The sequence below is a fragment of the Peromyscus californicus genome, unplaced genomic scaffold (assembly GCF_007827085.1).
Source record: "Peromyscus californicus insignis strain IS unplaced genomic scaffold, ASM782708v3 Scaffold_3__1_contigs__length_106647218, whole genome shotgun sequence".
Taxonomy (NCBI): Eukaryota; Metazoa; Chordata; class Mammalia; order Rodentia; family Cricetidae; genus Peromyscus; species Peromyscus californicus.
Window position 1 is genome coordinate 20,549,013 of NW_026294551.1, and position 27,957 is coordinate 20,576,969.

Here is a 27,957-nt window from a genome sequence, read left to right on the forward strand (position 1 = left end):
GTTCATTTCCCAGCACTCACATGTGGTTCACAACCATCTGTGACTCCACAGGGGATCTGATACCATCTTCTGACCTCCACAGGGCATGTGGCATGCATACATATATGTGCAGGCAAAATACTTACTCATAAAAGTAAAATAGTGCAGGCTGGTGGCACATGCCTATAATCCCAACACTCGGGAGGCAAAGGCATGCAGAGCTCAGTGAGTTTAAGGCCATCCTGGTTTACAAAGCTAGTTCCAGGACAGCCAAGGCTCTGTTACACAGAGAAAACCTGTCTCCAAAAACCAAAATAAGTAAATAAGATAAAATAAATAAAGTTAATAAACATTTAAAAATGATTTAAATTGTGTCCAGTTCTGAGTAGTGTCATGGAATCTGGATCTATCATGCTCCATCCAGCCTGGGATGTGGATCACCCCTTGGTCTAAGATCCATGCTGTACATGCTATTTAATCCATTAGTCAATTAGACATCTTGATAAGGAGATCAACTTTTTTGGAATCAAAGTACTTGTGTCCAAGTAATTCTTATTTTACTTAATGATGACCCAATGGTGATGTGGTGATTCGGAAATGCCATAGAGAAGCTTCCTTTAAGTGAATGGTGAAAGTCCTGAAAGATACTTTGAAACCGAGAGACTGAACTCATGAAACTTTTATATGATATATTGTTAAAAATAGTTCTATTTTAACTAGAAGTTGTTAAGCTCTTACTGGGCCTAACATAAACTTTGTCATCTGTATGTATGAATAGAAAACAATGTTCTATGTAGACATTCCTACTTTCAGAGTTTCAGGCGTGCACTGGGAAAGGAGGAGACTCATTATGTCATACAAAGTGGAGTCAGGGCTGAGGATGTAGTGGTGGTAGAAGGTCCTGGGTTCAACCCCAGCACTCCTCTCCTGGAGAAGTGGAGTTATCCATGACTTACTATAGGGCCAGAACAGAAAGACACAACACTCCTCTGAGAAAAGCATAAGCATGGAGGAGAATTTTTATGGCTATTAAAATGATTGTACCAGCCGGACAGTGGTGGTGCACGCCTTTAATCCCAGCACTCGGGAGGCAGAGCCAGGCGGATCTCTGTGAGTTCGAGGCCAGTCTGGGCTACAGAGTGAGTTCCAGGACAGGCTACAAAACTACACAGAGAAACCCTGTCTCGGAAAACCAAAAAAAAAAAAAAAAAAAAAAAAAAAAAAAGATTGTACCAATGCTGCCAACACAAGGAAGTTTTTGCCTGTTGGAGCACAAGGAAACACTTTTGAACTTTGTTCAGGCTCACTAGTAGTGCCAAAGCTGGCCCGCTGCCTCCCTCTAAGCTAGAGAAAGGTCAACCGGTTTCTCATAGTTTTATATTATGGGTTGGGTGGATGAAGGATGGCAGTTGGTGGTGAGAGGTTTAAAAGTGCATCCGGCCGGGCGGTGGTGGTGGTGGTGGTGGTGACGCACGCCTTTAATCCCAGCACTCGGGAGGCAGAGGCAGACGGATCTCTGTGAGTTCGAGGCCAGCCTGGTCTACAAAGCTAGTTCCAGGAAAGGCGCAAAGCTACACAGAGAAACCCTGACTCAAAAAACAAAATAAAGAAATAAATAAACAAATAAACCAAATAAATAAATAAAAATAGTAATAATAAAAAATAAATAAATAAAAGTGTATCTGCCCAGGCTGGCCTCGAACTCGTGATCCTCCTGCCTCCTCTTCCTTCAGCAAATCCTACTGACGTGTGCCACCACAACTGGCACTTGAAAAACCAAAAAAAAAGTGCATCTGCGTGGTCTGGTCTACAGAGTGAATTCCAGGACAGCCAGAGCCGCTAAACAGAGAAACCTTGTCTTGAAAAACAAACAAAAAAATGCATCTGCACAGTTCCTTCTTCACAAGGTTAGTAAACCATTGTATGTAAGACGGATATTATTGGGGGGAGGGGCAGACCCCTTCCAAAGCCCTTTGTCATTGTGACTCTTCCTTGCTCCGGTCTTTCCTTCTCTCTTTTTTATTTTTCCTGGTTTTTAGTGGTGCTGAGACTTGAACCCAAGGCCTTGAGAATGGGTGTGTGCTCTGTGACTGAGCTACATTCCAGAGCTGTTCCTCCTTTTTACCTGGCTTTCTGGGAGAGAGGGCATGCAGAGAGACAGAAGTGCTCTGGGTCCCAAAGGTGATAGGTGATCCTGGGGTAACTTATTTATTTAGCTCCTGTATGACAGGCATGCATGCATTATCTCACTTAAGCCTCCGAGTTGCCTTATGAGGCAAGTGTTACTATCTAATATAGGCCAGTAGTCAAGAGCATCTTTGTTGGAGTCAAAACCATGGCTTTACCGGTTTTATGACTCTTCCAAGTTCAAGATTTCATTTCTTCACCTGTAAAATGAAGATATTGATTCCTGCCCTGCGGGGCAGTTGAAGCTCAATAAGTGGTATTTAGATCCCACTGAAGAAACATAATCAAGTTTGCTAATTTGTTTAAGGTCACATTATTTGGTAAATGGCCTCAGATTCTAGTTTGCCTAACTTTACAGCTAATGTTTTTGCATAATTACTTTGTAATTAGTTGTAATCATTTTGAGTGAGTTAAGTCCTCTGAGCTTCTAGTTCTTCGTATGCAATTGAGGAGACTATTTTATAGAGTTCATTCATTAAACGTTTTTGTGCAAGGTGTGGGCTTAAGCAGAGATTCCAGTTGCCTCTCTTTTCTCCATTTCGTTCCACGTAGGGTTATTTATGCTTTACGTCTACTTACTTCCTTAACTTTCAAAAGAACCCTGCAAGCACTTAACCAAGCAGACCGGCGGCCACACATTTCCACGGTCCTCACGTTCCCCTTTATTTCCTGTTCCCTCTTCCACCTAGGCTCCCGCCCCACCCAGCACCAGACCACGCCCCGGCGCATGACGTCAGCACGCCCCGTGCGTCGCGGCGCGGCGCTTGCTGGGGGCCCGGCTTTCGCCCGCTGCTGCCGCCGCCGCCGCCGGCCGCGGCTGCTCTCCCAAGATGGCGGCTCCTCCGGGCGAGTATTTCAGCGTTGGGAGCCAGGTGTCGTGCCGGACGTGCCAGGAGCAGCGGCTGCAGGGCGAGGTGGTAGCCTTCGACTACCAGTCCAAAATGCTGGCTCTAAGTATCCTTCTCTGCGTGGACCCCCGAGGCCGGGCCGGCGTGTAGGTGCGGTGGTGGGGGGCGGGGGGACGGCGGCGGCAGCTAGGGCCCTCTCGGCCTAGGGGCGACCGGCTACCGCGTCGCCCCGGGCGCATGCGCACGGCCCTGAGTTCCCCTCCCCCTCCCGCGGGCCTTTCGGTCCACTTGGGGGACCCTTGTCTCCCACCCCTTGTGAGAGCTGGGCCCTTGCCGAGGGTTGGTGGGTGGAGCGGGGCTTGACACGCGGGTGGGTTTTCGGGAGGGAACGGTGTGTTAAGGGGACTCAGTGATTAAGGGAGGGGGGAGTGGTGGGAAGGGGGCTGGGGAGTGGAGCCCGGATGGAGTTGGGGAGGGATAAAATGTTATGGGAAGGGGTGTGTAGGGTCAGGAGCTGCTAGTAGGGCAAGGGTATGGACTTTAGGAGTGGGCTGTCTGCTGAGGAGATTTGGTTCAAGAAAGGGCGGTGGGATGGTGACCAAATGGCCCTTGCCACTTTTGGGGTAGGAAGTGCAGGACAGATTTTGTATTCTGAACTGGTGGCTAATTTTGTTAGAGTCGTGTATGCTTGGTGTCATTGTGTGTGTGGGGTGTGTGTGCTGATTGTGAGGTGCTCAGTCATTTGAAAATTGCTGTTTAGGGGGTGTTGGAATTGGAATCCTGGTCCAGAGAGGACTTGCCACGTTTTTCGGGGGTTTATGTATGACAGTGTGGGCTCCTGTTCAGTTCAATACATGGAAGTCCTCCGTTTTCCATAGTAATGCCCTCCTTTTTTAAAGTACCAATGTTAAACTGCATGGAGGAGGTGGCCCTACTCCCTTGGGGTGAAAGTGATTTCTGAATTACTCCTGCAAACTCACTGCTGGAAAACAAAACACTTCCTGGTTGGAATAAATGTACCACTACTTCCCCCTTTATTTGAGCTACAGGTGGGCTTACTTGAGTTACCACTTACTTATTTTTAGGAGAAGGTAGCCTCTGTCTTTAAAATGAAGTTTCTTACAGAAGTCTGCTGCCTTTTAATTAATTTAATGATGAGTTGTCGATTTCTGGCTCAGAAAGATTTCTTCATAAATGAATTGCAAGAACAGTCCTTTTATCTTGTGTTATTTTAAAAACAAGAGATCATACTTGGCCTAAAACCTCTTTCTTCGGTGGCTTAGTTGGGAGAGTCTTAAAAGGAAGACTTACTCTCCTTTTACCAGGCACACAGAAGGATCTCAGTAAATGGTTGGGAAATGGATGGATGGATGAATGAACTAGGTGTCATTTTGGGTAGTTTCCTTCCCAAATAGTGTACTTTTTGCCTCTGAAAAATGGGAAATTTTAAGTGGGGAACAGAAACTGAAGAAAGAAGAGCATGGAATCTAAGCGAGTAAGAAGCGCTCTGTAGATACAGGGAGACACTGAGTATTAACTTAGACCTGAAAGCACTGACCCTTTGTGGCTCTAAGTGCAAGACAAACAGCATACACAGCATTAAAACTGCGTTTCTCTCCATCAAACCCATAGAGAGAAAGTGACAGAAACCCTTTCAAGGCTTTCAGTTTCTGTCTGTACATGACTTTGAAAAGCTTGAGATCTTTTGGTTATGTGTTTGGGCAGAAGCAAGGTAATGGGGGAGATTTTGAAGAGAGCAAGGACTTCTTTGGGGCTTGCTTGTCTTCTATCAGTCTGCATTTTTTGCTATACTCCTTGTGCGATGATGTGCCTTTGTCCTATTTTCCTTAACTTTATTTTCTCACCAGAATGTCCCTCTTCCAGTGGAAAGCCCAACCATGCAGACATCTTGCTTATAAATTTACAGTATGTTTCAGAAGTGGAAATAATTAATGATCGAACAGAAACCCCTCCTCCCCTAGCTTCACTCAATGTTAGTAAGGTAAGGATTCCAAGAACAATTCTGTCTAAAATTTTGGGAAAGGGGTCTCTTTGACTTTTGGTGATATATACATTGCTTATTCTGTTTTTTTCTTGGGTGGGGCAGGGACTGCTTTCTCTTTTTTCCTTTTTGAGACAGGTTCTCATATATCCCATGCTAACCTTGAACTTAATATATAGCCAAGGATGACTTTGAACTTCAGATTTTCCTGACTTTGCCTCCTAAGTGCTGGGATTATAGACATGTTTTACCATAAGTAGTGTCTGTGATGATGGGGATCAAACACAGGTCCTCCTGCATGCTACATAAGCACTTCACCAGCTGAGCTCTTTCCCCAGCCTTCCTTTGGTTTATATGAGACAGGGTCTTATGTAGCCTAGGCTGGCCTTGAACTTGTTATGTAGACTTAGTAATAATGATTTGAAACTCAGATATTTCTGACTATGCCTCTTAAGTGCTAAAATTATGAGTGAGCATCATTATACCTGGCTTGGTATCTTTTCTAATGTATATTTGTATAATTTTTTCCCCTTTATTTCTGAATATCTTTGTTGCACCCTAAGAAATATCTTTGGTGGTGCATGCCTGCAATCTTAGCACTTGGGAGGTAGACACAGGAGGTTCAGAAGTGGAAGGTCATCCTCAGCTACCGAATGAGTTTGAGGCCAGCCTGGAATACATGAGACCTTGTCACAAAGGGAAAAAATACATGTATCTTGAAAGTTGGGCATGGTTGTAATCCTTGCATGCAGGATGCAGAGGCAAGAGGATTACAGCAAATTCAAGGCCAGTCTGGTTTACATAGCAAATTCTAGATTGGAACAGTATACAAATAATAATAGTACATTCAAATAATAATAATAATTTATTTATTTATTGACTTGTTTATTCATTATTTTGAGACAGGGTTTCACTGTGTATCGCTGGTTGGCTTGAAACTTGTTAATATAGAGCAAGCTGGCCCTGTACTCACAGAGATCCACCTGCCTCTGCCTCTCAAGTGTTTGGATTAAAGGCGTGCGTCATCATGTCCAGCCTATTCTGTGTATGTGTGTGCCGTATGTGTTGAAGTGACTGAAGAGGCCAGGAGAGGGCGTCAGATCCCCTGGAATTGGAGTGACAGCAGCTGTGAGCCATCTGATGCAGGTGCTTGCATCCTCTGGAAGAACATCAAATGCTCTTAACCACGAAAGCATCTCTCCAGCCCTTACCTAGCCTAATCTTAATACTCAGATAGAGTTGAGAGCTTGCCTTTGCCTTTATAAAGGGGACTCGGGTGAATAGAGGTTGTCGTGGGACTTCTTCCTCTTTCACTTCTTCGTTTACTTATTGAGACAGGGTCTAATTGAACTGGCACTCGCTGATTCAGCCAGAGTGGCTGGCTAGAGAACTCTAGGGTTCTGTTTGTCTTTCCTCCTCAGAGCAGAGAGTCCAAAGCTATGTCAGCCAGCCTTTTACTTGGGTCCTAGGAATTGAAATTATGGTCTCTTGTTTGTGTACCAAGCACGTCAACTGATCCATCTTCCCTCTTTCCCCTTCACCCTCCCCGTTTTTTCTTTTTCTTTTTTTTGGTTTCTTGAGACTGGGTTTCTCTATGTAGACCAGGCTGGCCTTGAACTCACAGAGATCTGACTGCCTCTGCCTCCTGAGTGCTGGGATTAAAGGCATGCACCACCACCACCACCACCACCACCACCACTGCCCGGCTCTCATCCTTTTTTAGACCTAGAGTCCATATGTTAATTTTTGGTGGTGGTGGAGTTTGTACGGGGTATTGCCCACTGACCTGGAGTTATGTGATATGGGTATTTGTACAATGGGTGAAGATTTAGGAGTGTTTCAGACTTTAACAAGATTCATGACTTAAAAATTTTAAAGCCAGCCGGGCGGTGGTGGCGCACGCCTTTAATCCCAGCACTAGGGAGGCAGAGCCAGGCGGATCTCTGTGAGTTCGAGGCCAGCCTGGGCTACCAAGTGAGTTCCAGGAAAGGCACAAAGCTACACAGAGAAACCCTGTCTCGAAAAACCAAAAAAAAAAAAAAAAAAAATTTTAAAGCCATAACACAGATGTGGTGGCTCACACCTTTAATCCCAGCGCTTGGGAGGCAGAGGTAGATGGATCTCTGTGAATTTGAGGTCAGCTTGGTCTACAAAGTGAGTTCTAGGACAGCCAGGACTACACAGAAAAACCTGGTCTTAAAACAAACAAAAGCCCTTATAAAACAAAAAAAAAACCAGAAACAAACAAAACAAAACAAAAAAACCTTTGAAAGACATTGCATTGGGCTTTTTTTTTGTCTTCATATTTAATTTTGAGGTTTGACACCTCTCAGATGTTGAAGATATTTTAATCTTGCATGTCCATGTTGATTTATGGGAACCCCAAGTCACATCTTTTGACTCCTCAGTTAGTCAAACAAAATGTTGATCAGGAGTGATACCCACCCATCTCGCCTTGCCAGAGCCTGTCCTGTCTCCTCCACTTGGAATGCTCTTCTTCCAGAATATATGGGAACTTAACTATCAGGACTAAATAAAGCTGCACCTGTTCAAGGAGCCTCTGATCAGTCGGCCTAAAGCAGTCTGTCTGCCCTGGTCCTTCTCGAGATAGCTTGTCCTTCTCACCTAACAGCTTAGAGTACAGGCGGACATTTTTTGAGCGTAAAGGAGGTACTTTTGTTTAACAGTTGGACATCAGGTACAGAGTGATGTGTCCTAGGTAAACTGTGCCCCAAAGTTACTTATATGTAGCCTTTTTGTAATTAGAGTTTTATGTTACTTACTGTCAAATATTTGTTTTGTCAAATTTTGTTAGGTTCACTTTTATTTTTTTTTTTTTGAAGCAATACTGGTGATTTTTTTATTTTAGTACCAGGTTCTTGTGTGTTAGCCAAGCACTCTACCATTGAGTACACTTAGGTTCACCATTGGGTGTATTGCACAGAGTAGGTGCTTAATGGACGACTTGTTGGGGGAGTTATGACCAGTTTAGTAGCAGCTGTCTGGGATTGGCTTGGTGTGGAAGTTTTTCCTGTAGAGGAGTCGTGTGATAATGTGTGTTCTCTTACCTCCCTCTCGAGGGAATGGCGTGTTTGCTGCAGTTCAGCACAGCAGGGAAACGCCTGGACACCTGGACAGCTGCAGCAGCGCAGTAGAGGGTAGTGGGTGGAGTTCCGAGAGTGAGGGCTGGAGTTCTCTTGTCAGATTCCAGGGAAATGCCGCTTTTCCCTTTTTCTTTTTTTTTTTTTAAGTCATGGTTAAGGACGGGTTTGGAAGGGTCTTAGGTTTCATCTCAAGGATAGTTACATTCTGGCTGTCCCAGTTTTTGAAGCTTGTAGATGTTTAAAACCCTGGCTTAGTCAGATGCTTCCTATCAGAATATTGGAGCTCTTTGGGTGGCCTTCTGTTATAGCACATGAAATTTTAAAAGATTTGAATGAAGTGATTTATTCCCAGGGTGTTAGATCTGCAGCTGTTACTTTCTGTATTTATGAAATATCTCTCCCCTGGACCTTAGTAAATCGTAATGATTATCAGAAAGGAGATGATTTTTCTCAAAAGATACTAAAGAATAAAAAGATAAAAGAGATTCCCGTCCTTATGACCAAGTACCACCATTTAGAAGGATGGGAGTGTGTGGTACTATTATGTGGGAACTTCTGAGAAACAAATCTTTGAGCACATAAACATACGTGCACCATTACACGGAAGAATTTTTTTGGTATTTAACCTTAAATTGTAGCAGCTCTTGTTTAGGTTAGTTTGTGGATTAGCTTTGCTTTTAGTTTTGGCTTTCTGCTATTCAGTGTTTTGAGTTTTTTTTTTTTTTTTTTTTAATTTATTTTGATCTTTTGAGATGGGAATTCATGGGTCCCAGGTTGTCCTCAAGCTCACTCTAGCTCAGGATGACCTTGAACTTCTGAGCTTTAACCTCCCAAGTGCTGAGATTGTAGGCATGCGTCACCACTAGACTTTGCTGGTTAGTCTTAATTATTTACCAGCATTGTTAAAACCGGTTGTTTACCCACTTTTATAAAAAAGCAGCAAGAATTTCTAGCTTGGGGAGCACCAGAACTCTTTTTTTTTTTTGAGACAGAGTTTCTCTGTGTAGCCTTGGCTGTCCTGGAACTCGCTCTATAGACCAGGCTGGCCTTGAACTCTCAGAGGTCTGCCTGCCTCTGCCTTTCAAGTACTGGGATTAAAGGCGAGCGCCACCACTGCTGGGCTAGAACTCTTTCTTAGACCTGTACAGTTGGCTTGCCTATTTTGGAGAAGATATGCTGGGAAGAGAAGTCAGGAACTGAAATTAGTTGAGGGGTTTGGTTGTCTCTGAACTCATTTCATTTGAGGTGTTTATGAATGAATGGTCTGCTTTCCTTTCAAACCGACCTTGCAGGGTACTTTGCCTTTCCTCCTTGGAGACTGACTCAGATAGGACTGCCTGCTGGGCTGTTACTCAAAACAGTCTGAGTGGCTGTTACATGTTGCTTGAGTGACATGGAAAGTTCTTGGACTGAGTGTGTAGCTCAGAGGTAGAATGCTTGCCTAGCATGCACAAGGCACTGCTGTTTTTATTTTATTTTATTTTTTGGTTTTTCGGGACAAGGTTTCTCTTTGTTAACAGCCCTAGCTGTCCTGGAACTCACTTTGTAGACCAGGCTGGCCTCGAACTCAACAGAGATCCTGAGTTCTGTCACCTCCTTCTGTCTCCCGAGTGCTGGGATTAAAGGTGTGTGCCACCACTGCCTGGCTTGTTTTTATTTTATTTTATTTTTTATTTTTTTGAGACAGGGTATCCCTGTGTAGCTTTGGAGCCTGTCCTGGAACTCGCTCTGTAGACCAGGCTGGCCTCAGACTCACAGAGATCCACCTGTCTCTGCCTCTCGAGTGCTGGGTTTAAAGGCGTGCACTACCACTGCCTGGCTTTTAGTTTATTTTTTGAGCCAGAGTCTCACTGTATTGTCTGGTTGGCCTGGAGCTTGCAATGTAGATCAAGCCTTGAATTCATAGAGCTCCTCCTACCTCTGTCTCTCAAGCTGAATGTATGCTACCACACTCCGAAATACACTGATTTTGATCCCCACTATCGCGCCTTCCCCAAATTTGTCTCATTTCTAAGAGCACGGGCTTGGAGTTTCCTGATGTTAGAGGGTTGTTTAGCATGTGGAAGGAACTAATGTTCTCTGAGAAGCTGGAAGAAAGCTGGTGCAGTGCAGGGCCTCAGGAATTTATAGTCTGGGAAGCAGAGTGTTGTTTTGCACTTAACAACTTCAGTGGGAGATCCTCTGGTATGCTGGCTCATCTTGCTGATGTAGTAAGTTCTCTCTACCTAAGTCAGCCTGTTGATGTAAACCAGATAGCTGTTTGCACAAACCCAGCAGGAAATGGAAGAGGTGAACTTTCAAAGGAAATACTTAATAATAGCTCAATTAGAGAAGGTATAAACTAACGACTTCGGGAAATGAGCCAGTTTGCTTTAGATTAGCAGGTCACTAGACCTTCCGTCTACGTCTAGCCTTAGCAGTGGGATAGAAGAGGAAGTTTTGAGATGACAGTGGAATTGTAGAAGGTAGAAGTCTTGAATGTCCTTGGGGGTTGGGGGGGAATGGAGTTTGAATTTAGGGCCCAGAGAATGCTGGGCAAGTGCTGGACTGCTGAGTGACTCCTCTTTGAATGTAATTTTATCTTCTCTGTGGTAATATTGTACCCTGTTACAGTGTTCAGAATTTCCTGATAGAATCTTTCAAATAAAAGTACAAGAACATACCAAAGCCAGTTGTAAATGAGGTCCAGATTATTCACCATTGTAGCTCATTATTGTTTTCTCTGTTTTTTTGTATTGTTGAGACAGGCTTTCTCTGTGTACTGGCTATCCTGGAACTTGTTCTGTAGACCAGGCTGGTCTCAAATTCAGAGGTCTGCCTGCCTCTGCTCCAGATTATAGGTGTGTACCACTACTGCCTAGTTTTTTTTTTTTTTTAAATGGCAGGATTTCATGTAATCCAGATTGGCCTCCAACCCACTATATAGTTGAGGGTGACTCTCAAACTGGTCCTCAAGCCGAGCAGTGGTGGAGCATGCCTTTAATCCCAGCACTCGGGAGGCAGAGGCAGGTGGATCTCTGGGTTTGAGGCCAGCCTGGTCTACAGATTGAGTTCCAGGACAGGCTCCAAAGCTACACAGAGAAACCCTGTCTTACGCGCACGCGCGCGCGCGCGCGCGCGCGCGCGCGCACACACACACACACACACACACCAAAAAAAAGAAAAGAAAACAAACTTCTGGTCCTCCAGCCTCTATCTTCCAAGTGCTAGCATTTCAGGTATATGCCACCCTGCCTGATTTAGGGGTGCTGGAGAATCAAATCTACAGCTTCATGCATGCTACATCTCTAGCCTTCTCATCCACCTCCCTCTTGGTACAGTTTCCGGTGTAGCCTAAGATGGTCTGGCCTGGAATTCATAATCTTCCTGGCTCATCCTCTTGAGTGATAAGATTATAGGTATACACCGCAGCACCAGGTTTGGTCTCCCAAAGTGGATGTTGGGACCAAGGAAAGGGAACTGTGTGTCAAAGGGAAGATGGCTGAGAGCACTGATGTTATTGTCATTCAGTTAGAGATCGAGGATTATCCAAGAGGAAGAGTATTGAGTTTGTACTGGCTACCACAAACACTGCATAAAGGATAGAGACTTTTTCCTTTGGTGACTAGAGCTAGCAGGGATTTTTGGACAGTGTTATCATCACTCGACATAGTTCATCCAACAGTCACCCGAGCACTGGAGGTCAGAGTGCACACTAGAGAACCTAGGCAGCTGTGCTTTTCCACAAGCCTGCGGAATTCTTGAGAAACTTGACCTAGCCAAGGCCAGCGTATGTGTTTATGTCAGGTGTCCAACCTTTTGACATTGTGATATGACATCATCTCCATATGTGTTGGGGCCACTTTCTATCTGTCCTGGGACACGTGCAACCCATGGGCTACAGATTGTACATGCCTGGAAATTTAATGTATCCAGTGCATTACATTTGATGTAAATCTCTTAACATCTTTGCGTGTTAGAAAATACTTTCTACAGATGTTACAGACGCAGGAAAAAGAAACAAATGGGAAATGGAAATCCATGGGTAATAGAGAAGTTACGTATTCACCTCCCTGACTGGTTTGTCAGCCTTTTCAGCTCTGTTTCGGACCCGTTTTCATGACTAATCATCAGTGAGTGACCAAGAGAACCAGAAGAGAAGAGTTTCAGATTGCTTATCAGCCCCGGTGATGGTGTGGAATGAATAAACGTAGAATCTGGAGCTAGATCTGATGGTGGGGGCAAAGCTGAGAATATGGAAAATACAGATTTTTAAAAAAGAAACTTTAAGTATGTTATCACAATGAAGGGCAAATTGTCTTAATTTTTATTTGAATTTTTACCAGCTTCACAGCTAAGATTCAACATAATCTTAGAATTTTCTGGTGGTTTGATGGTTAAATTCCCAAGTTTGAGTAAATTCCTGGGTGGTTGATAGTTACTAGATTGTGACCTATTTGTGAACCTAGCCCATTAGCAGTTCCCTTTAGTATATCTTTTTAATTATATAGTCTATTTTTATTTTATGGTCATTGGTGTTTTGCCTGTATGTATGTCTGTGTGAGGTGTCAGAAACCCTGGAACTGGAGTTACAGACAGGTGTGAGCTGCTATGTGGGTGCTGGGAATTGAACCCTGAACTTCTGGAAGAGCAGCCAGTGCTCTTAACCGCTGAGCCATCTCTCCAGCCCTGCCCCTTTACTATATCTTGACACTAATGTGTTAAGGTATGGTGTTAATACCAAGGAGAGTCACAGGTAATGTCCCTGGTCACCCTCTGTTTAGTTAGGAGTATTTTGTTGTTGTTGTTTTTGTTTTTTCGAGACAGGGTTTCTCTGTATCTTTGCGCCTTTCCTGGAACTCACTCTGTAGCCCAGGCTGGCCTCGAACTCACAGAGATCCTCCTGCCTCTGCCTCCCGAGTGCTGGGATTAAAGGCGTGCACCACCACCGCCCCAGCATGAGTGTGTATTTTTTTTTTTTTAAAGATTTATTTTATTTATTATGTATACAGCATGTATGACTGCAGGCCAGAAGAGGGCACCAGATCTCATGACAGATGGTTGTGAGCCACCATGTGGTTGCTGGGAATTGAACTCAGGACCTCTGGAAGAGCAGCCGGTGCTCTTAACCTCTGAGCCATCTCTCCAGCCCCCGAGTGTGTATTTTTATGCCAGTGTTTGGGATCAAGTCCATGGGCCTTCCACATATGACGCAAGCACACACATGCACACCCATCTCTTTGTATGTGTGTTTGGTCTATGTGGGAAGGGATATAACTTTCCTGGCTCCTAGAGGCCATAATTTTTAGAGGAGTATTCAGGGTTGTAGTCCTAGGTGTGAGTCTACCAATAGGCTATGTACCTGGTTCTGGGAGATGCTGTCATGGGTATATCTTGAGATGCAGTTGGGAAGTGGAGAGGAACAGTTCTGTGCTGCTGAATGGCAAGGGGCATGTTAAGTGTCAAGCAGGTAGAGACTGACTGCCATTTAAGAAACACTGGTTTAGCCCGGCTGTGGCAGCACACACCTTTAATCTCAGCATTTGGGATTAAAGCAGGTGGATCTCTGAGTTTGAGGCCAGCCTGGTCTACAGAGAGAGTTCCAGGACAGTCCAGGCTACACAGAGAAACCCTGTCTTGAAAAACAAAAGAAAAAACGAACCACTGGTTCTTTGAAGGTCAGTTTTTTGTCATTCAGACTTTAGAGTCACCCTGACAGAAGGGTGGTAGAGGAGCCATTGCTCCAGACGAGAGCTTGGAACTCAGCCTGGCCTACAGTGCATGGCAGCCAGCTAACTCCATGGCCCTCCTTAGGCCATTAATTACCAAGGGGCCTTCTCAGCATCATAGGGTGTGACGAAGAACCACTGTCCACAGGAAAAGACAAATTGTGAGCCACTGTGATTGACAGAGTTGGGCCATAAAGTATTGCAGTCACCTCTCTGACCCAGCGGTGGTAGTTCAAAGGATGGATTTTATGGCGGCTCCAGTGGTGGTATTGCTTCCAGTGTTGAGAGGGTGTTCTGTTGGCTTAGGTTTCTGGCAAAGAACAGGTGATGTAGTTCATCCTAGCACTAGAATTTCTAGGCTAGCTTAGGGAAATGCCAGAAATTGCTCTGGAGATGGAAAGTGAAAGGATCCACATACTATACCAAAAGTATGGCGCGGTAGAATGTGGAATGCTTGAAGAACTGTGTTCTTCTTTTTAGGTGGGGACACGAGTCTCTTATAAAGCCCGAGGCATCCTCCAGCTCGCTGTCCTGCTGCCTCAGCCTCCCAGGTGCTGGGATTAGATGTGTGTGCCTTGCTCTGAAGAACTGCTAAGGAATTGAGTGACTATATAAATCATTTAACTGCTGGGACCTGTTAGCTTTGTGATTGGTTCTGTCCACCTTCTCTCTTGTTCTTCCTCCTTTTCAGGTACCGGGAAATGTCAGGAAGATTAGGACATTTATCTTGCCCTGAGGAATCTCACATTTGTTGGGAGTATTGAGGGACGGTAGCATTTTTGAGAGGTATTCTGGAAATTGAATCCAGGCCTTTGAACATGCTAAGCGCGCTGTCCCTCTCAGGTACATTAACTTGGTGAGATCCATGGTAACAAGAATGAGTGGGAATAACAGCATAGGAAAGGGGGCAACGCTCATTTTCCCGTAAAGGGCCAGACAGTCACTCTCGTAGGCTTTGTGGACCATCCTATATTAAATACTAGTCAGTGTTCCCTTTGTAGACTCCTGTCAGATGGCTGTGATTGTGCTCCAGTAAAATTTATCTCAGGTGGGTAGTTGGCTGGATTTGGCTCCTAGTTGTGATTCATGGACCCTTGGCATAATGAGCTTCTTAGTAGAGGCTCCTCATATGTGACCTTAGCAAACAAACGACATTGCTCAACTTGTCTATCTTGTCTGTCACTGAGCTAAACAGGAGGCATTGGAGAAGGACTGTTAAAAGCCGGTGTCTGTTTTCTGGGGGAGGAAGCACAGAACACTGGCTCGGGACCCGTGGCTGTCCTGCGTTAGCTGTCTACGGCCAGGATTACAGCTGTGCACCACCAAGTCGGTTTGGATGTGTGAACCTAGCCACTGGAGTGGTCCTTTTTTAAATAACATATTGTATATCTCAAGCATGCAATAAGACGTGTAAGAAAAGGGGAAGGGAGAAGCAGTGAGCTCATTGGCTAAAGGAAGGACTGGATTAGATAGCTTTTTTAGAAATAGCCCACAAGCCGGCTTCTCTGCTCGTAATGTTAAAATAATGTCTACTATCTGTCCGGTGCTCTGGAGCTCACCTGCTGTCCTGACCTCCTCACAGAGCTTGAATGGTCACATTGTGAGATGGCTGTGTTTGAGCAGACGGTCTCTGAGAGAAATGGTTGAGGTCAGTTTCAGCTTGCATTCCAGTTGGGTTTCTCTCTCTGACAGACACAGGGTAGGTTTTCGACAACAAACCATGGTTTCAGAATCTTAGGACTCAGAAATTACTGTCAATACTCAGGAGCTGCAGTGGTTTCTTACATCTTTGAATGTTTTATGATATAATTACAGATGACAAAAACTGTTGGCTTTGCTGACATGGTGTTTTTGTTTTAAACTAATTAAAGATAAAATTCTGCCTGTAATGTATATTGACTGACTGAAATCTGATTGCCTATCCTGTGATTGCAGTCTGCATTTTACAGTATCCTCTAGCAACTTGGATTTGTAGTGTTTTCATTACAGTGAAGGAAGCACTTAATGCAACTGAACGTTACGCCTTGCTCTGGTCTTGGAGCTTCAAGAAAGAACTGGTGGTTCTGAGGGACGTACCTGTTCTTATCAGCTGAAAGAAATGGCTTTCTGTCACAGACTCTGTGTCTTTGAATGCTTCTTCACAGACATGTTGTTCATTTTAAAGAAAGCGGGTTATTGAGTGCCCTGCAGAGGGAAGTGTTGTCAGCAGCCTTACTCAGGGGTTTCAGCAAGGTCTTGTTTTGTAGACCTGGCTGACTGTGAAGTCATGGAAGTTCTCTTGGATTCCAGAAAAGAGGCTTGTAGGCAACTGGATCTTTTTTTTTTTTTTTTTTTTTTGGTTTTTTGAGACAGGGTTTCTCTGTGTAGCTTTGCGCCTTTTCCTGGATCTCACTCTGTAGACCAGGCTGGCCTCGAACTCACAGAGATCCGCCTGCCTCTGCCTCCCGAGTGCTGGGATTAAAGGTGTGCGCCACCACCTCCTGGTGGCAACTGGATCTTACAAGAACAACCTTACCCCCATTTATTACTTTTTCTAAGTGGACTGCTGTGTTTGTAGGGCTTTTCTTGGCATCATCTTGGACTCTGTAAAATTTTTTTTTGTTTTATTAATTTGTTGTTTGACATTTTCATTTATGTATACAGTATTCTATTCTCACTCCAACCTCTGTCTTCTCATTCCTGTAGTTTGGGACTATTGATGGCGTCTGGTGAGTTCATCATTTGATACACAACTGAAGGCAATTTTACTGTCCCTCCCCAGAATCCATTAGTTTAGTAGTTCAGCTAAAAGGATTATAGAGGGGAGGGCAGTGGTGGCACACGCCTTTAATCCCAGCACTTGGGAGGCTGAGCTAGGCGGATCTCTGTGAGTTCAAGGCCAGCCTGGTCTACCAAAACCAAAACAAAACAAACAACAACAACAAAGAGGATTATAGATACGTTTTGTTTGTTCTCGAGACAGGGTTTCTCTGTGTAACAGCCATGGCTGACCCTAGAACTTGCTCTGTAGACCAGGCCAGACTGGCTTTGAACTCACAGAGACTTGCCTCCTTCTGCCTTCTGAGTGCTGGGATTAAAGGCGTGTACCACTGCCCGCTGAGACACCTTATTTTTAAGATTGGATCACTTCGTTGCCCAGTGCATCCTGGCTCTTAATATGATTCACAGCCTTTTTTTAAGTAGTGAGGTTAATTGCACTCAACTCTAGTTCCTCTTTTCATAATTTTTGTTTGTTTGTCTGGATAGGGTTTCTCTGTGTAACATCCTTGACTCTCCTAGAACTCACTCTGTAGACCAGACTGGCTTCAAACTCACAAAGATCTACCTGTCTCTGCCTCCTGAGTGCTACGGCTACAGGTGTGCTCTACCACAGACAAGCAGAATATTTTATTTTTGTTTTGTTTTTTGAGATAGGGTTTCTCTGTGTACATTACTGACTGTCCTAGGACTCACTTTGTAGATAGACCAGGCTGGCCTTGAACTCACAGAGATCTACCTGCCTCTGCCTCCCAAGTGCTGAGATTAAAGGTGTGTGCCACGTCTGCCTGGCTAGAATATTTTTTTTTTAAAGATTTATTTATTTATTATGTGTACAATGTTCTGCCTGCATGTACACCTGCAGACCAGAAGAGGGCACCAGATCTCATTATTGATGGTTGTGAGCCACCATGTGGTTGCTGGGAATTGAACTCAGGAAGAAGAGCCAGTGCTCTTAACCTCTGAGCCATCTCTCCAGCCCATGGCTAGAATATTTTATCTTTACTAATATTGTGTGTATGGCATTTGTGTATGTGATTGTAGGTATAGAGTCAGAGTACAACTTTTGGGGCATTTCCTTCCATCATGGATTTCAGGGATCAAGCTCAGGTCATCAGGTTTTCGCAGCGAGCACTTTGATTCTCTTAGCCATCTTGCTGGTACCTAAATATCTTATGTATTCAAATTTATAACTGTTTTCAATAGTAATTTAGACTTTAAAAAACTTTGCATTTTAGGAATTTATTTCATATTTTAGGGGGTGTGTGCATGTGTGGAGGTGAAAGGGGTCAGTTTTCTGCTCCTACCATGTTGATCCTGGAGATTGAAACTCTAGCCAGCCTTGGATTTCACTCTCTTGTTTGGTTGGTTTTTGAGACAAATCTTACTCTGTAGCCAAGCTTACACTGCTGCCTTCGCTTTCCAAGTGCTGGGATTGCAAGTGTGCTTAGACTTCACGCTTTTTCTTCCTTTGTTTTCCTTTTTATCTGTTTTAAAGTTTAGGTAGATTTCATTTTTCTTTTTAAAGTAAGTCTGTGCTTATTTATTTATTTGTTTATTTTTAGTTTTTTTTTTTTTTTTAAAGAATTATTTATTATGTATACAGAAGAGGGTGCCAGATCTCATTACAGATGGTTGTGAGCCACCATGTGGTTGCTGGGAATTGAACTCAGGACCTCTGGACAAGTAGTCAGTGCTCTTAACCTCTGAGCCATCTCTCCAGACCTATTTTTTGTTTTTGGTTTTTTTTTTTTTTTTTTTTTTTTTTTTTGGTTTTTTGAGACAGGGTTTCTCTGTGTAGCTTTGCGCCTTTCCTGGAACTCGCTTTGGAGACCAGGCTGGCCTCGAACTCACAGAGATCCGCCTGACTCTGCCTCCCGAGTGCTGGGATTAAAGGCGTGCTCCACCACCGCCCGGCTATTTTTAGTTTTTTGAGACAGAGTTTCTCTGTGTAGTTTTGGTGCGTGTCCTGGATCTTGCTCATGTAGACCAGGCTGGCTTCGAACTCACAGAGGTCTGCCTGGCATGTTTTTTTTATTTGTACGCATGTATTTGGAGCATTCAGTACTTATGTGGACGTGGGAGGACAACTCGAGGGAGTTGCTCTGTTCCTCCACACAGTTCGTCAACGGGGTGACAAGGGCTTTTACCCACTGAGCGCTCTGGCTCACTAGCCCTGAGGTAAGTCTTGCTGGTGAAACCGCTAGGTAGAATACAGTGGTCAAGAGCACGTGCTCGGGGCAGTGGGTTTGTGTCATTGGCAGAGCTTTCTACCAGCATGTGTGACGACGCCCTCAGCCTGTCTCCAGCACCGGAAAAAATAGAATGTTCTGGAACCAGCCTGCCCAGGTTCAAATCTAGACCCTAATTTGGTAATTTGGGTCAATTTTCTTGTCATCTGTGCCTTCGTTTTTTCCATCTATGAAATAGAAGTAGTTTTAGTCCCTATTTCATAGGGTTATTTGGGTATTAAGTCTTTTATTATGTCTTGGTGCATAGCCTGGCACCAACTCTCATCAGAGTTAGATCTTAGAGTTTTAGTGTTCACCGCCAGGTACTTTGGCTCTACCATTCCCATTCGATTCAGCATTATGTATTCTGGGACACAACTTCACACGGGGAACTGTAGTTTTTAGTTTCCAGCTGTCCAGGATTGTAAGGAGATCTTCTTCTCCCCTCCCTCCTTCCTTTTTTCCTTCCGTCCTTCTCTCCCTCCCTCCCTCCCTCCGTCCCTCTTGATTGCTTGCACTCATTTTAAATAGATGGGTCTTGCCATGTTGCCCAGCCTGGCCTTGGACTCTTAGGCTCAAGTGACACCACTTCAACCTTCCTCCCACGAAGCTGGGGTCCACAGGTACATGTCACTACACCTGGCCCAGAGTCGTAGTTACTGGAACTGTCGGCTGGGAAACAGTGATGTGGAAGTACTGGTATTTGGAAGGTGTCTTTGAGAGCTTGCTTGTTGCTAGCTAAGACTGAGGATTTTCCAGAGGGTTTAGTAGTGCAGTTCTGTAATCCGCACCACTCAAGCAAGCAGGAGGCTTGCAAGTTCTAGGCCAGCCTGAGGATGTGTACTGAAACCCTGCATCCTGAGGGCTTCCGAGGGGCTGGAGGGTGGCTTAGTGGTCAACATTGGCTGCTCCTCTAGAGGACCTAGGTTCATTCCCAGTACCTACATGGCAGCTCACAGTTGCCTGGAATTTCAGTCTCAGGGGATCTGACACCCTCAACTGGCCTCTGAGCACTGGGCATGCTTCTTGTACACAAACATAAACATGCAGGCAAAATACCCATACACATAAAAATCAGTTAAATTTGCCTGAATGGTGACGCACACCTGTAATCCCCGCACTCAGGAGGCAGAGGCAGGCAGATTTCTGTGAATCCAAGGCCAGCCTGGGCTACAGAGCAAGTTCCAGGAGAGTTGAGGCTACACAGAGAAACCCTGTCTTGAAAAACCAAAAATCAAAAACAAAACAAAAACAAAAAAACAATTAAATTTAAGGGGGGGTGGGGGTCCTAAGAACATGCTTCAGATCTGAAAGAGCCAGGAGTAAGGTTTCTTAGGATGATAGTTGTTCTTGGCTACTCTGGTCTGCCCTTTGTCCACACCAGGCTTGCAGGCAACAGCAGCCATTTCAGACAGCAGCTGTATTGCTTCCTAACCCTTCTGCAAGGGCAGCTGCTTCCAAGACCCAAATACAGAGGGAAGGCAAGCTGAGAGTGGCGTGGTGAAGTCAGTAGGTCACGCTAGCAGGTTGGTTTCTTCCTGGGCTCTGCTCCTCTTGTCCCTTCAGCTGTCTCAGTCTGTTAAATGTTTGCAGTAGGAAGGAATCCCTCTGGAGTCCCCACAGCACCTGTGCTTTCTTGGCTGTGTGGAAATAAGATGGCTCAGCTGGCTACAGATGAAGTACATACTGCTTTGGTTTTCTTTACAGTCTTCCTTTTCCTCACATGTCACTGAGCACACAAAGGACTGTGTTCTGGTGTTGATTACATCACTCGGCTCGGAGCTAGTTAGCATAAATATTTTAATTTTTTACATGTTTTGTGTGTAGATGTGTGCACATGTGCATGCATGTGAAAGTCAGAGGACATTTGGCAGGAGCTGGTTCTCTTTCCACCTTGTGGGTTTTGGGGATTGAACTCAGGTCACTGGGGGTGGCAGCAAGCACTTTTGACCTACTGAGCCGTCTTGCCAGCCCAGAGCCACTTACTATTGATGTGCTTTGTTTGGTATCACATGCTCATCTGTTTTTTTCCCTTTGCCCACATCAAGATGCTACTTATAAAGTAGCCTCAGAAGGAAGCTCTGGTTTGTAGAAGTTACTTTGTTTTAGTGGGAATGATACACAGTGAAGGGGGTGGGGGAGGGGGGACCAAGTACAGGTGGTCAGGTGCATGGTTTGAGTTAAGCCTCATACTATTAGTGACAGGTACTTGTGGGTTTATGCATTGAGTTTGCCTGAACCTGGTGTGCTTTTTTTTTTTTTTTTTTTGGTTTTTCGAGACAGGGTTTCTCTGTGTAGCTTTGCGCCTCTCCTGGAACTCACTTGGTAGTCCAGGCTGGCCTCGAACTCACAGAGATCCGCCTGGCTCTGCCTCCCGAGTGCTGGGATTAAAGGCGTGCGCCACCACCGCCCGGCCTGGTGTGCTTTTAAACTTGAGCGCTTTTTATTTTTTGAGGTGCTGACTGGTTAGTGCTTGTTTTGATTGGTAGCAAAGCCAGCAGCTAGCATTGATATTAAGCTAGGGTAGATGATAGTCAATGAATTTTTTTTTAATGTACTAAAAACCCTATCAAGCCCAAGAGAGGCATTTGGCACCTTTGACCCTGGGGATAGCTATTATTAGTTCTCTCTGGTCTTCAGTCAAGGACCTTAAGTTTGCTAATTTGGAATAACTGGAGCGTATCATCAGTTTACAATAGCACGGGCATATGCAGGTTCATTGGTAAACAGTGGAGGTGAGAGAGTGACGGGCATTTGCTTTACAGAAGAAGACTGACCCGTGTTCTGTGTGAGTTTACTCACACAGATAAAGAGAAGATCAAGGCGATGTCTGTCTTTCTCTGACTCACAGTTTTGAGGAGAGGAGACACATGTTCATTGTATTTGTGGGAATAGTCTCTTCTCGCTCTTTTTTAAAATGTTTTATTTATTTTATGTGCATTGGTGTTTTGCCTGCATGTGTGTCTGTGTGAGGGTACCAGATTCCCTGGAGTTACAGACAGTTGTGAGCTGCCATGTGCATGCTGGGAATTGAACCTGGGTCATCTTGAAGAGCAGTGAGTGCTCTGAACCACTGAGCCATCTCTCCAGCCTGGGAACCAATCTTTTTATGCCTGATTAGTTCTGAATTTTTAGTTTGTTTTCAAGACAGGGTTTCTCTGTCTCTGTCTCTCTGTCTCTCTCTTTTCTGACACAGAGTTTCTCTGTGTAGCCCTGACTGTCCTGGAACTTACTCTGTAGATCAAGCTGGCCTCGAACTCACAGAGATCTGCCTGCCTCTGCCTCTCGAATGCTGGGATTAAAGGCATTCACTACTATGCCTGGCTTGGTTGGGTTTTTTTGAGAGAGGATCTCACAGATCTATCCCAGGCTACCCTGGAACTTGCTGTATTGCTAGAATGACCTTGGGCTTTTCATCCTACTGCCATTACAGGCCTTTGTCACCATTCCCTAGTTCCTGCAATGCTGTGCACCAACCTAGTGCCTCATATTTGCCGGGCAAGCACTAGACCAACTATACTGTAGCCTCAGCCTTGTTGGGGCCTCTGTGAGAGAAACTGACCCCACTGTACAACTTTGTGCTGAAGGCAAATTCCTAGTCTTTTTTAGATTGACTTGAAAACACAGCTTGTAAACTGATGGCTGGAGGTGCCTAGAGCTTAGTTGCAGGTCCTATAGGGTAGAGTAGTTGAGTCCATTGTCCAGGAGATGAAGCATAGCTCAGTGAAGGAGCTCTTGCCTGGCCATCAGCAGCTCCCAGAGGTGCCACTGCCCTCTGGTTTATCCTTCTTTCTTTGGAGACTTCATTTTCTGAGACATTGTTTGGAAAGCAAGACTCAAGGAAACCCCTCGTGGTTGGTTACCAGGGTTTTCTTGGTTCCTGAAAAAGCACTGCTTGTTGCTTAAAATACACACCAGCAGTTCTCTTTCCATAGAAACTCAGTGTTTCCAAGTACCAAGGCTTTCTCACTTCAGCTGGGATTGCCTTGCTCAGAGTACATTGATTCCTCTGTGTAGTTGTAGCCTGATGGGGCCAGAAGAGCAGCCAGGCCTGCAAGATTAATTAATACACTGCCGCCGTATTTGTGTCTGTCCATATCTGAAGACCAGGTGAGCTCTGGCTTCAGATCACAGGAGAGGGTCGTCATGCTTTCTGCTTTTCTCTGGAGAGGCTAAAATGACAGCATGAGTGGGCCGGCCCGTCTGTGTTCACTAAGTATTTATGAGTGCTGTGTGTGTGTGTGTGTGTGTGTGTGTGTGTGTGTGTGTTGGTGCATGTGTATTTAGTGTGCTGCAGCTTCATTATGTCTGTGTTCATGGAACTGAAAAATCTTTTAGATCATTCTCTTGCTGTTTTTCTTAACTGCCTTGTAGTACACATTTGTTTTGTCTCCTCAATTTTTCCAGCAAGCACTAGTATAAAGTGCGGGACAATACAGGTTGACCCACCCTTGCCAGAAGGATTCTGAACATTTTAGTAGACCACCAGATTTTACTAGACTTTCCTTTTATCAGTTTGTGATTGATCCACCAGGGGGCAGTGAAGGAGCAGGCACGAGGCCATTCCTTTTTCTGAGGGCAGATTGGGCACGGGCTGTCCTCAGCTCAGGTGAAGGTAGATCAGGTGTGCTTTAGACTTGGCTGTTAGGTGAGCATATGGTGCTGGACAGGCTGAGCCTTGATTGACAAGATCAGTGCCTCAATTCTTTGTCTGTGAAGGTGGCACATTTGTTTCTACAGCGGAGGTTTCAGCACAGTAGTGGATGAATGTACTTTATCTTCTTTAAATAGACATATATGCACTGTGTTTATCTCCAGCCATCATTTCCCATAGCCATCCCCACCCTGTCATACTACATGTCACCATGTCCTTTTCACTGGAGCTGTCTCCTGTTTACAGGGTGGTGGTCTCTTTTCATGTGCCCTTCAGGCTGAATCTCTTAGGTAGCACAGTACATGTCTGGCACATAGGAGGCGTCAGGAAAAAAGGAAAAGAGGGTGTTTGCAGGGAACTGCACACAGTAACTGTTTAGATTCTGTATTTGGGGGTTGGTTGTTTTACTGGATTTCTAATCACATTGACTCGAGCAGTCTTTTCTGACCTGCTTCCTTAGTTTGCAGGTCCTGAGTTGGAAAGAGTGAAGGTGAATGCTTTACTGAGTCTTTCCTCTCCCTCACCCTAGCTTGCCAGCAAAGCACGGACGGAGAAGGAGGAGAAGCTGAGCCAGGCCTATGCAATCAGCGCTGGCGTCTCCCTGGAGGGCCAGCAGCTCTTCCAGACCATTCACAAGACGTGAGTTGTGGGAGCATAGGGGTTCCTTTTCCTATAGCTGATACTGGCTGGCTGTTTGTCTGATGAAAGGCTTCTGGGTGGTTGTCTTCCTGAAAGTGTACCAGGGAAGCTGGGTGGCATATTGGCAGCACACTGGCATCCAGAGATACAGCACTTGGAGCTCCCTTTGCACAGTAGAATAGTGTGGTCCTAATGAGTCCTTTGAGTTTCTTGTCTGTAGAAGTTTGTTTGGGTTGGATTGTCTTGTAAGGGGCCCTGGTAATAGTAACCCGTGATGTAGAGCTCCTGTTTAGCTTCTTGTTTGTTGTTGTTGCTGTCCCTTCCTCTAAAGCCTGTGGTTGTATTAAGGGAAGTTGGATCACTTTCCCTAGTTGTGCCTTGGGACAAACACAGGGAGTTAGGAAGAACAGAAGGCTACCTTCTTACCTCCTCCTGAAACACATATTGTCACAGCAGAAGTCAAACTCTCTACTAGCTTCCCTAACTGCTGAAAACCTGGAACATTTGACACCCACCTCAACCCCCCTGCAGCCTTCTGTTACCCTGTTTAGCCACCCAGGGTCTGGTGCACAGATGGCAGCTGGCAGTAGAGCTGTCTGGGCCCGGGTGTATCTGAGCATTTCCAGGTATGTGAAGGAACTCGTAGAGTAGTATCAGCTGCCCTGGGATTCCCCCATGTGTGAACTCAAATGGAGTTTCCTGTGTGGCAGGTGTCTGGCTGTCTGGTAATTGAGTGGGGCCAGTTGGAATGCAGCTTGCAGGGTTGAGGGTAGGGGCTGGGTGGAGGCAAAGTACAGACCTCTGTACTTCTAGAAGTGGTATTTCTCCCTAGGCCAGGGGTGGGTGGGTCTGCCCCTTGTATACGTGTCACATGTTGACCAGTTCCATAGCTGTTTATGATGTGACCCTGGATAGAAAGCCAAGCGTCTGCCACTCCCATGCCTCTCCAGGCCACTACGCCAGATCTAGCGGCCTAGGTCTGCTTGTTCATTTGTAATTTGGCTTGAACTTCTGAGGCTGCCACCAAATGTTCTGTGGTTCTCCAAGCCCCTGATGGTCCAGACTAACAGTTCTGGCTCTCCGTAGGAGACTACATTAGTGTCATTGCTTTCCTGTCCAGCAATGCCGGGAGGATGTTTGTTAGCTTCTCTCTGGCTGAGTAGTGAGCTGGGAACTTGAGGTCAGCCTACTGAAAGTAGGGTTTTTTTCATTATTTTTATTTTCAAGACCTGTAGCCCAGGCTGGCCTCAAACTCAAAAATCCACCTGCCTCTGCCTCCTGAGTGCTGGGATTAAAGATGTGCACCACCATGCCTGTCTCTAAAGTTAGTTCTTCACTAGATGGGAGGTATGGGATGTCCCCAGGATGTCACATTCACTTATATTCTTCTCCTTCCAGCATTAAAGACTGTAAATGGCAAGAAAAAAACATTGTAGTCATGGAAGAAGTTGTTATCACACCCCCATATCAAGTGGAAAATTGTAAAGGCAAAGAGGGGAGCGCACTGAGCCATGTACGAAAAATAGTAAGTACAGGAGCTGTGGGGCTCTCAAGAGAGTAGGGTTCCTTGTCCTCACCAGAGCGGGACATTTGTGCTCCTGCAGTAATGATGTTGCCTGGAAGTCCTGCCTCTGCCCCTCTGTGGCTGTGTCTTGAACGATGTGGGGATAGGAACATTGGTGGTGTGGGATAGAGTAAGCAGTCAGCCCTGGGTCTTTCACCACCTGACTATAGAATTAGACCATTCAATGGGATAGGCTTTGAGCTGTTCCTCTCAGCTCCAGTGGGTTGGGTTTGGTTTGGTTTTTAAAGACAGGGTTTCTCTGTGTTTCCCTGGGTGTCCTGGATCTTGCTCTGTAGACCAGACTGGCCTTGAACTCACAGAAATCTGCCTGCCTCTGCTTTCTAAGTGCTGGGATTAAAGACATGCATCACCACCCACCCAGGTTCTTTGGTTTTTTTTTTTTTTTTTTTTTTTTTTTTGGAGACAGGGTTTCTCTGTGTAGCTTTGGAGCCTTTCCTGGGACTTACTCTGTAGACTAGGCTGGCCTCGAACTCACAGAGATCTGCCTTGCTCTGCCTTCCGGGTGTTGGGATTAAAGGTATGCGCCACCAATGCCCGGCTGCTAGGCAGGTTCTTAACTGTAGGTTCGCTGGGTAATGGTGCTACACACCTTTAATCCCAGCCATAGGGAGGCTGAGGCAACAGATCTCTGAGTTTGAGGCCAGCCTGGTCTACAGTGAGTTCCAGGACACCCAGGGCAACACAGAGAAACCCTGTCTCCAAAAAAAAAAGTGTAGGTTCTACCTTACTTTCTAAAGTATAACAGTTGTAGAAAAAGCAAAAATCCAGCTGGGTGATGGTGTGTGTGTGTGAATGTGTCTGTGTACCATGTGCATGTGTGGCTCTGATAGAGGTCAAAAGAAGGCATTGGATCATCTGGAACTGGAGGAATGGCTGGCTTTGAGTTGCCATGTAGATGCTGGGAATTGAACCTACATCCTATGCAAAAACAAATGTTCTTAATTGCTGAACCATCCCTCAGGCCCACACTGTTGTGGATCTATAAAGTATAACAGGACTGATTTTCCTCTCCATTAGCTTTTTATTCTGCATTTATGTCAGAAAGAAGGAGCTGAAGAGACGGCTCAGCAGTTAAGAGCACTTGCTGCTCTTCTAGAGGACCTGAGTTCTGTTCTCAGCATTTATGTAAGGGAGCTCACAACTGTTTGTATTCTAAATTCCAGTAGATCCAAGACCTATGGCACCAGCACTCTCCACTCAGTGTGCACATACATCCCCACATGCACACACACAACTACACATAATTAAAAATAAAAACAAAATCTAACATTGTTAGAAAGGAAAGAGGAATTTTGGTAGTAATAATCAACCCTTACTTTATTATGTGTTAGTTTATAGCTACAATATTAAGCCAGTTTTAGCTCAGCTGCCACAGTGTGGCTGAAATAAGAGGGTCCTGCCAGCCTACCTTGCAGGTGAGGAGGCCAGTAGGCAGCAGCAAGGCCAAAGCCAACTGCATAGCTCATGGGCTAGACAGCCAGGCCTGGGCATGTGAAGCTGGCTTAGATTGTGCAGGAAGAGACCTTCCCCCTTCTCCATTTCTGACTCGGCTGCTTGGTCTCTTGCAGGTTGAAAAACATTTTAGAGATGTGGAAAGCCAAAAGATACTGCAGCGTTCACAAGCTCAACAACCACAGAAGGAGGCTGCCCTGTCATCCTGAGTCCACAAACATGGAGGACTCTTCCAGCATCCAGCCACAGAGATGGTGGTGGTGGCTTCGGCGGAGGCAGGCCGGGGGAGGGAAGGGATCCTATATTTCCTGCTGACTCTTATGAAAGAGCCAGTGTTTCAAAAAAACCTAGACTTGAACAAACACCCAACAAAAAAAGAACAAGAGAATAATTTAAAAGTTGAATCATTACTTGACTAACGGACTTCGGCCCACCATGTCCTTTTCACAGCCCCTTCTGGAACAGTCATCTTGTTAGTTTTATTTTTGCAAATTCCTTCCCACCGCCCTTCACCTGTGACTTTCCTGTCCTAGTCTGTTCTGCCATTCTGTTTTTCTAAGTGGATATACTTGCCTTCCGAATGATTGAAAGAAACTTTTACATCTTTTCTTCCAAAATAAAAGTAACAAGCTGACTGTGATTCTGAAGTTGAGACCAGAGCAGAAGACAGAGGTCTCACTTTACATTTTTCATTTTTTTTCTTGACTTTTTTTTTTCTTTTTTTTTTGCACAGGGCATGGCTTGAATTAGTTTTATTTTTCTTAACTTTAAATATATATATGGAAATATATATTAAAATGTTCTCTAAGTA

At 45.0% G+C, this 27,957-nt stretch overlaps 1 protein-coding gene across 2 annotated transcripts; it reads left to right on the forward strand.

Moving 5' to 3' along the window:
• The first annotated feature begins 2,898 nt into the window (after positions 1-2,898).
• Positions 2,899-27,957, forward strand: Lsm12 (LSM12 homolog). 2 transcript variants are annotated; one of them, XM_052757995.1, is made up of 5 exons: positions 2,899-3,120; positions 4,883-5,016; positions 24,000-24,109; positions 25,508-25,634; positions 27,263-27,957. In XM_052757995.1, exons 1-5 carry the CDS (start codon positions 2,997-2,999, stop codon positions 27,353-27,355), a joined length of 588 nt encoding a protein of 195 aa, XP_052613955.1. In that variant the 5' UTR covers positions 2,899-2,996; the 3' UTR covers positions 27,356-27,957. The 2 variants fall into 2 exon arrangements, with proteins under 2 accessions (XP_052613955.1, XP_052613956.1); XM_052757996.1 differs by having other exon boundaries at positions 25,508-25,622.